This window comes from Ostrea edulis, chromosome 4 (assembly GCF_947568905.1).
Source record: "Ostrea edulis chromosome 4, xbOstEdul1.1, whole genome shotgun sequence".
Lineage (NCBI taxonomy): Eukaryota > Metazoa > Mollusca > Bivalvia > Ostreida > Ostreidae > Ostrea > Ostrea edulis.
This window is the reverse complement of record NC_079167.1, coordinates 93,855,820-93,865,616: the sequence shown is the minus strand read 5'-3', so window position 1 is coordinate 93,865,616 and position 9,797 is coordinate 93,855,820. Positions and strand designations below refer to the sequence as shown.

At 35.7% G+C, this 9,797-nt stretch overlaps 1 protein-coding gene across 3 annotated transcripts; it reads left to right on the top strand.

Moving 5' to 3' along the window:
• Nucleotides 1-2,154: 2,154 nt before the first annotated feature.
• Nucleotides 2,155-9,429, top strand: LOC125668780 (brain protein I3-like). Of its 3 annotated transcripts, none has more exons than XM_048903195.2 (4): nt 2,155-2,236; nt 5,228-5,303; nt 6,305-6,528; nt 7,392-9,429. In XM_048903195.2, exons 1-4 carry the CDS (start codon nt 2,201-2,203, stop codon nt 7,521-7,523), a joined length of 468 nt encoding a protein of 155 aa, XP_048759152.1. In that variant the 5' UTR covers nt 2,155-2,200; the 3' UTR covers nt 7,524-9,429. The 3 variants fall into 3 exon arrangements, with proteins under 3 accessions (XP_048759152.1, XP_048759153.1, XP_048759154.1); XM_048903196.2 differs by lacking the exon at nt 2,155-2,236 and adding an exon at nt 2,282-2,421; XM_048903197.2 differs by lacking the exon at nt 2,155-2,236 and adding an exon at nt 2,465-2,530.
• Nucleotides 9,430-9,797: the final 368 nt, after the last annotated feature.

Below are 9,797 nucleotides of genomic sequence, written 5' to 3'. Positions count from 1 at the left end.
ACGGCCCAGAAAAAATAATATTTTTCCAAGTGCTATTTACATCTGCGTATTTCATCTTCATGGTGTGTGTGCCGCTGATCATGTCTTCTCTGTCATCAGGTAGTCATCCTTTTATATGCTCTATGGTATTTATGGCTTGATAGCAGACTTATTAACCTTGATCACACTTAATGTATATTAATCTTCTTGAGACTGTTTATCATAACAAATGTCTCTTCTTTTAAAAGCAAGAAAAACATACTTTGCCAAAGCATTTTTAAAAGGTATGTGTTCCTCCATATTGAAATAAGCTTTCAGTATTTCCCAAAAAGAAGAGATGTTTTGATATTTGACAGCTTTTTCTAAGACCATTATACACATCACAATATTCGATAAAGTGGGCATCATTTTCAAAACAAAGAATACCTTTTGTTTTTAGACAAATACTCTGTCATTTCTTGGAATATTTCTATAGGCCTACCTGACACATTCTATTTCCAAATCATGAGCAATTCTTTGAACTTCTGGAGTTTAAAAAAAAAAAAAAAAAAATTCTAATAGTTAGGTTACTGTAAGCTCGTAATTAATGATCAAAGGTTGCACAACAATGCAGTTATAAAAACTGTTTTCACTAAGGTGTTTTCACAATGATCAGTGGACATGGGACACACAGTTACATTGATTGCTATACATAGTTGAATAACGATGTTTTTACAATAATTAATGAGCACACATTTTCATAATCATTGCACTTTAAACAAAAATTATAAATCCTAGTTTATAGGCAGTTATCTAATTTTGATAACTATAACTGCAATATATATGCAAAAACTTCCCTTTTTCTTAAGTAATAATCTTTTAATATGATTACGGTGTGACCGTTGGGGCGAGCGCAGCATATCTGAATACATTTTCAAAAAATTTATATTGAAAACAAGGAAAACTGATCTGGTTCACTGTCAATACGTAGGATTACTGTCCAAACTTCCACCAGAGTTCGTTTGCTCACAAACCAAACTCTTCCACTTAGGCATTATGGGATAGCGATTTCTTAGGCCGCGTATACTGTGACGTCACTGTAGAATGACGAAAAAACATAACGTCAAACGTAACCAACTTTCAAAACAAGAACGTAAACATCAAATTCATTACTTTACACAATAATTTGAACAGAGTATTCCTACTTTTTAATGATCTTTTGATCATTTTATGTTTAAAATAAAATCCATACTTTTATATTAATGCTTTTAATATTAATATCTTCAGACTTTTAACTGCGAACTACTTCTTTAGTGTAATTTGTCTGCGTGATAATCGCGGACTCACAATATACAGATCTGTATATTGTGGTGCGTCACATAGGAGAGGTCTATTCGTAGGCACTGTGACGTAATGAGGCCTCGACGAGGAGTTTGGATTACTGTCTTGCTCTTCTCGCCAATGTAGGAACCAGTTTAGCGGGAAATGCAACGAGCGTGTTGTGACGTAGCCTGGTAGTTGTGACGTGATTGTTTACATTTTCTTTAGACAATATTTTAAAAAGAAAAAGAAAGGGGGAAAAATATGATTTTCATCCTTTCCTTTCAAATAAGAAAGGTTTGTAATACTTCAAAGATTTTTTTAAATTATTATTTTACGAATCGAACCATCCGCCATTTTGTACGAAGGACTTCTGGGATTGGCGTCAAAAAAAAATTCTTGTTAGAGGTTGAGATTTAGCTCGGATTATTTCCCGCGCTCTAGTCATTAGAGCTCGCAGTACGAGCCAGCGCTTTGCTCGCTGCGCTCGCTATTATATCTTTGATAAAAAAAAAAATTGGAGGGGCCGGATCGACTAAGCAAAAGGGGCCGAATCGACCATGGGACGGACCGTCTAGGGACGGATCGACTAGGGACGGACCGACTGTGGGACGGAACGACCTGCTACCGAGGTGCTAGAGTACAGAAATAAACAATTTATGTCCCCCTTGTCTCAAAGATGCTTCATACCAAATTTGAAAAGAAACTCCAATCGATTAAATACGGAAATTATGAAATTTCTCCGTAATGAATTACATTTATTTTCATACGTGTGTATTTAAAACCAGTTAAAGTAATATATTGACGCGATAGAAAATAAAGAAACTGATGGTAACAACTCTCGTCATAATTGGGTCTCGCGAGATTTTGCATATACGAAGTAAAATTTAAAACGTAGCCAGAATGGAAATTTACGAACTACATGTGTACTAGCACAACAGTGTATTATGGCTTTTTGGTATGTTAAAAGACGTTTATGTTGCAAACAAATAACGTCATGAAAATGTGTATGCAAATTTTTTACATAAGTAATTTCCGGAAATGCAATTAATTCGGTACTAGTTTTACCACAGTCCGGGATCATGACATAGTCTTGTGACAGCAAGCAGATAATAGTAAACATTGAAACAGAAGGTAGAAAAGGTTAGTGTAGATGATCTTCTGAGGTGTGACACGAATTAGGAATACGTGAAAATTTCAATTTCGGAAACATTATTCATGGTGGAAAAGGAAAAGTGCCTTTTTATGTTCGGTTAGGTTAAGTTCAAGTCAAGTTGTTTTACTTTTAACATAACAATTAATCAAACAGCTGATTTAACGATTAGCTTATTTCAACTAATCTACGTATAAAATAAGATTTAGAAGTATTCCCAACGTTTTACGTAATAAATCGGGGGTGGGCAGTAATTTGAATAAACGACAAAGTGGTAAGGTTCCTTGTGAAACGATGAAACCACTTCACTTAGTGTCACAAGACAGTACATGTGCAGTAAATGTATGTATAATGATAGAATGACGTACATATATACTTTATACTGAAAAAAAAACCAACTTACAAATTAAAAACAACAACCACATTTTGAAATAGGTAATGCATGAAGTACTATTTGTTCTTTATTATTGTTCACAATCATCCACTTTCCTGATCCTTGCTGGACCTGGTTTTTTTTTTTAGGGCTAATAATATTGCACTGTTGAATGGTACGTGTATATAAAGTCGGTGAAGAATTCTCTCTGGACTAGTGGCTTAATTGGAAAAATTGTCACCAATAAATAAAGCCAAAATCTTGAACAATCGCATTGTTGCAATTAAGCCACGACTGAAATGCAAACTTGTATATTCTCTCCAAAGGGGAGAGGAGCGTATACATTTCAGCCGTGGTGTGCGGAAATGAGACAATCAGTTTTAATCAGAACCAGACAAACTGACAGAAGAGGATGTTAAAAGTGCACATATAATGACTGACCTACCTAAAGATAATCCAAAAACATTTGAAATTGACACCCCAGAGACTAAATTATGTCTTAGAAACTAAAGTATGTGTTACCAAACTTTAACATCATAAATTCAGGGTGAAAGGAGCTGCGTGGGGGTGGGGGTGGGGGACACCTGATGCTATAAACCCCTTAGTAGCAGAGTAAGAAAATGACACTGAATGCTGGAAGACGCCTTTGAAGCCTTGATTATCATATCCCTAGATTCCTGTATATTGATAGACCGATTTCGTTTTATGTACATAAACCTGAACCATTTCCAACTACTCATGTTAAATCTGCACAATTAATATATTTCTTTCTGTTTAGAAAATATCCTGCCTAAACGTTATTCAGGTTTTGAGAAATTTTCACAAAAATTCATTTTGTTTACGTGGGCAAGTCAATAAGTAACCAGCCTAACTTATTTCCAGTTGAGATCCACCTCTTCTTACCTCTTCTTTTTGGATGTAATTGCTCTCTAGTGTGATGCATTTAGACCAATAGTGTTCAAGTGCCATCAACCCAGAACTAAAAAAGTCAGGATCCTTTACATTGACCCACTCCTCAACTGCTGTCAAGACTTCTTCGTCTGACCAGAAATGACGTCCACGGATATCCTTTTTCAAGTTTGGGAATAGAAAGAAGTCGCTAGGAGCTAGGTCAGGCAAATAGGCAGGATGTGGTATTAATTCATACCCGTTTCGCTTTACAGCATCCACTGCAACTTTACAAGTGTGGACTCTCGCGTTGTCGTGTTGTAGCAAAACACCTTTAGAGAGTTTACCTTAGTGTTTTCATGGATGGCGGTTCAACTGGCCTAACAAGTTTGCATATTACACTCCAGTTATTGTACTTCTCTTGGGAAAAAGTCCAACATAACAATGCCTTTTGCGTCCCAAAATACTGTGGCCATCACCTTGCCAGCAGATGGTTGTGTCTTGAACTTCTTTGGCCTCGGGTACCAAGGCCCTACCCACTGATGACTCTGAGCTTTATTCTCTGGCTCATAATAATGAACCCAAGTCTTACCTACAGTCACCAGACGCAAAAGAAAATCATCTTTTGACCCAAAACGCTTCAACAAGGTGCTGCATACTGATGTTCTGGTTGCCATTTGCTCATCGCTAAGGGATTTGGGGACCCAACGGGCTGTTACCTTGCGCATACCTAAACGATCATGCAAGATTGTTGAATCACTACCATGTGAAATGTCTAATGCCTGTGCTATTTCTTCATTCTGAATTCACCTATCAGAGTTTATCAGATCCTGAACTTTCTTGCACATTTCTTCATCAGTGGCATCCAATGGGCATCCGGACCTGACTTCATCTTCTAAAGATGTTCTACCGCGTTTGAATTCCCCTACCCAGAATTTAACCTAAGCATAAGATGGTTCAGAACACCCATGAACATCGGCTAACTCGCTGTGTATTTCCATGCCTGTTTTACCTTTTAAATATAAGTACCGAATTATAGCACGGTACTCAACTTTAGATGAAAAGCATGCCTTTGCATCACTAGCCATGTTTCATATTCAATATCTTATTAAAGAATGACTCGATACGCGTGCAATTTTGTACTCGGGTATAAAACATGTATTGAAACAAGGCATGAAAATCGTGACCGTCTCAGTCAATTGGAAATGGGATAGGCTGGTTACTTATTGACTCGCCCTCGTATTATCATTGTCAAAAATGAAAACAAGTCTTATTGTTTTATTTGTTTATATGCATTGAACTGATTTCCCATTTTGATTATGAATAACGAGTAAATAAAGTTTAAATAGAATTATCCCTACAGCTTAAATATCCATCAATGGTTAACTCCTGGTCTGTGATGGTCAGGATCGAGAGTTTTAGTGAAGTAATCCCATAATGTATGGATATAGGTGCAATTTGGACAGGATCTTTATGCAGAACTTCATAATGGACAGGTATAAAGTGCATATAAATATTTAATTTCTTTCTTTCAGATACATCAATACAAAATGGAGAATCCGAACAAGGAAGCACCTCCTGCCTATCAGGAAGTAGCAGGTCAACAAGCAGGTTAGTCGTTCAATTCAGATTAAAACATCAATACTGATGAATGGCGGAGCCTTTATAATGAATGACATGTGCAGAAAAAATAATTTTAAAAACCCTGATTTTCAAATAGGTTTCTTATAGAATTTATTACATACACTTACTTTTTAATATCCCTTTGCAATATTCATTGTGAGAGGGGATATTCATGTACAGTTTAGTAACAGAACCATTTTGTGGGTTGAGTGTGTAACAGCGAGTTTGTAGACACCCCATAGGCCACATTTTGGCTCAATTGATTTGATACTTCATATGTACTACTGAGAAAGGAAGAATCTTCAGATTTAGGGTTCGAAAGGTCCAAGGTCAAGGTCACCTGGACTTCATAGAAAAAGCTTGTAGATGCTCCACAGGCCATATAATTTGCTCAATTGATTTCACACTTCACATGTAGCATTGTTATTAAGAGAAGAAGAACTGTATTGATTTTGAGGTCAGAAGGTCATGGTTACTATGAGACTCTTATTGCGAGGGATATGCTCCCGCCTTGTGGAGCTCTCTATTGGACTGTTGAAATGCCCCTACCCCTCTGATATGACAGGTACCCCTGTAAATAAGATTAGTGAAAACCCTTGGCTTTTGCTTCAGTGGCAAGGGAGATAAAATGTCTGCTGTGTGTGCAGGTAATACATCAGGTACTCCTGTAAATAAAAACAGTGAAAACCCTTGGCTTTGCTTCAGTGGCAAGGGAGATAAAAAGTCTGCTGTGTGTGCAGGTGTACCCTTCCTGGTTTAGTTGATGGACCTTTACATTCGTGAATTCATAAGCCAGGCTTTTCGATCAGTACATATATTTGCTTTGACTGCCCATCCTTCCACATGAAATTCAATTCAACATCAATTGGAGAGAGAGAAAAAATTCACAATATTATAGAATTAAAGGTATATTTATTTGCAAATGTATGCATGGTGGGTCCAAGTCAGCCTGAATCATGTTGTAAGTTTAATGGTTTTGTTTGTTACAGGTGGAGGTTATGGAGCTGTTCCCCAAGCAGCCCCTTATCAGACAGGGTACCCCCCAGCTGGGGCCTACAATCAGGGGTATGACCCCTCCAAAGAGAACAGGGGCTACAACCAGCCAGCGTACCCAGCTAGTGGGCAGCCTGGGTACCAGCAACAGTATGGAGTTGTAGTACAACAACAACCAGCAACACAAGTTGTGCTTGTCGGAGGCTGTCCAGCATGCCGGGTAAATGTCTGATTATTCACTTTATATGTATTTTTATACCCCACTCATTGAGTTGTGGAAAGTATTTTTGACGTGTCTGTCAGTCTATCAGTCAGTCCTGTTCTTGTCAGTGCAACTTCTCTGAAACTGCTTAACAGAATTGCATGAAACTTTGTACTGACAAGGACATATTTTGTAGACGTGCATATTTGCAGGAAATACATTTTTTATGGGAGTTATGCCCCTGTCGAACATAAAAATTTGGCCAAAATATACTATTTGGTGCAGCTTGCATGCAACCTCAAGGTTTTGACACTAGGACGGGTCAAAATTAGTTATATCAATATGTTAATGCTACATGATTTATGTAAAGTCTTTCATAAGTATACACTTTTGGGGACATTTTGTTTTATACTGTTGCAGAATATCAGAATTTAGATTAGGCCAATTCAACTTAATTGATAGATTATCATCCCCGCCCGCCCCTCAAAAATTGGACCGCCCCGAATTTTTTTATTTGGTATATTTCTGTTTGAAATTAAAGCTTAACCTAGAATTCCTCTGTGAAAATAGCATAGATTGATATCCACCTGACATTAAGTGATGCTCATCTGTTGAAAAAAAAAATTTTTTGCCTTTAATATTTTTCTCAGAAAATAAAAATTAAAAAATAAAATCCTTCCACCCACCCCATACTTTTTGCTGACCCTGGATGATAATCTACTAATTAAGTTGAATTGGCCTTAGATATGCATATTTAACATGAAATTTGTTTTCAAGATTTCATAGCTGTTAGGGCAAGTGATACTGTTAACTAATACTCAGATGACTGATTAGGCCTGTCGAGTCTCACGTGGTAGATCTTTTGTTTTGTCTGTTTACAGATGGGGGTGCTGGAGGAAGACTACACCTGCCTAGGCGTACTGTGTGCTATTCTGTTTTTCCCCCTCGGAATCCTGTGTTGTCTGGCCATGAGACAAAGGCGGTGCCCAAACTGTGGGGCAGTGTTTGATTAAGGGACCTTTGTTATAGCAATAAACATCACACGGAAGCAAACAGACACCGAAAACTGACTTCTCCGACAACAATCTGAGATTCCGAGACCCTAAAAGTTACGAAATTATGAATAAGATTTAGCTTGTGGTATTGAAGTATACAGTAATTTGGGTGTGTAAAATTAAAACGTACAGTGTATCATCTATTTCTTTCTTTACCAGAGCATTTTGTAGATTTAGTGATCGATGCCTAAAATACCATAAAAATCATGTACAAAATGTTTGGGAAGATAACATTATAGAAATAACCACCTACCAGTTACTTTATAGACAAACAATTATTATAGCAGTACATTTTTGATGTGCTTTAAATACTAGTAGATGCTAAAGCTGAGGTGTGACTTTTCTGAATTTTAAGAAAAATTATTCTATTTAGAAATGGGATGATCCAATATGATAATATGTATATTGTTTGGGGCTTTGGGGAGATTGATAATATTTATGCTGAACAAATTACTAATTCAGAGTCATTGCTGATAATTATTACACTATACAAAATAATAAAGACCATATTTTCTCAGGCTACAACTGTAGTGTCTATGTATTTATATAGTTTTTCCTCCTATTGATTGTGTAGTTACATGTAATGTTGTGTAATTAATTACATGTAGTGCTATGTAACTTTTAATTGCATGTATACTCTGCAAAGGTTATTCAACCATGTGTAATGTAACTGTTAAGAATAATTGAAAAATATTGATAATATTCATTTTTGTTTTCATTAAAAAGTATTATATATGAATAATTTACTGTTGTGATCATGTAAAAGGCATGGATATATCTGCATTATCGTGAATATATTTGTGACACATTATAAATGAACTTCAGAATTCCTATTATTTATTATGCATCTCCATTATTTGAAAACTCCAAAAGGGCTCGTCTGATAGAAATAAATATTTGAGAAGGCTTTTTAATTACTAGAAATTTGCAGGAAAAGTCATCACTTTATTTACATGTTACTCAGGTGACCATTAAGGCCCATGGGCCTCTTGTTTACATGTTACAAATTTCCTGTGAATATCCCAGCAACTATTTGATAGTGGGAAAGGATGAGATAGTACACAAACACATTTATTTTTAGGAAATGAGGAAGGCATTTCTCAATATCTTTCAGCAGCTCTGGTAATTATCTCATTGTTACAAGTAATTTACATCAACTTATGAAGATCCCTCTATGCATAATAAATTAGTCGGGAAATGTATACAGTGTATTAGATTCGCTTTTTAAGGAGCTATAACACATTGATCAGCACATTCATGTAGAGAAGTATATGATGCATATAATAAAGACTCAGTTGTCTTATATTGGAAATTGAGATATTGCTTCATTATTGGAATATTTTTGTAAAATCGTGGAGAAAAAATTGAAACAGATCTGTAGGACTCTTATGTACAATCTACAGATTACCAGCCCAGCACCTTAATCCTCCAAGCTAACCATACAGGCACTGAATTTATTATTGCATCAATCTTGTACATCTACTTCCTTTTGAAAAAATTGTGAGGCTGTGCCACAGGCACTTATATCGATTGGGGACGTTATACGTGTGTATGTATATATATATATATATATATATGTGTGTATGTATATATATATATATATATATATATATATATATATATATATATACATATATATATATATATATATACATATATATATATAAATTAAGCCCCCAAGTGATATAAGTGCCTATGGGCTTTTATCATCACCTGTACATGCACGTATTAAAGGTAGCAGAATCATTTGTTAACTTAATTGTATTTTTTTTTCTCATTTGAGTTTTGTCATTGTTGTCACATTTACATTTTATTGTACAAATCTCAGCTGTTATATTTAATAAAAGATTGTGGTTCACTTGTACCTGCATTTTGACAATCATTTATTTTAACCTCTCTTAAACGACACATCCTCCTTAAATAAACAGGAGGCCCCTGAGCTACAAAACTTGATTAAGTTTTCTTGCTCATACAGAGGTTTGGGATACTGAGTGTGCACATCTTTAAACCCCTATTGCTTTTTTTCACTCTACTGTTGGCACTTACACATTAGTCATACATAATCCTTGTTCTTTGTGAAAGAAACATTTCTAATTTATATATATATATATAAAACATTAAATCAGATGCTTGAAAATGCAGTTGTGTTAAAGACCTGGTGTATTCTTGCACAAAATTCAAATGTCTACTGAGGCCCCACGGGTCATGGTTTGAAAAATCCTGAATTTACAC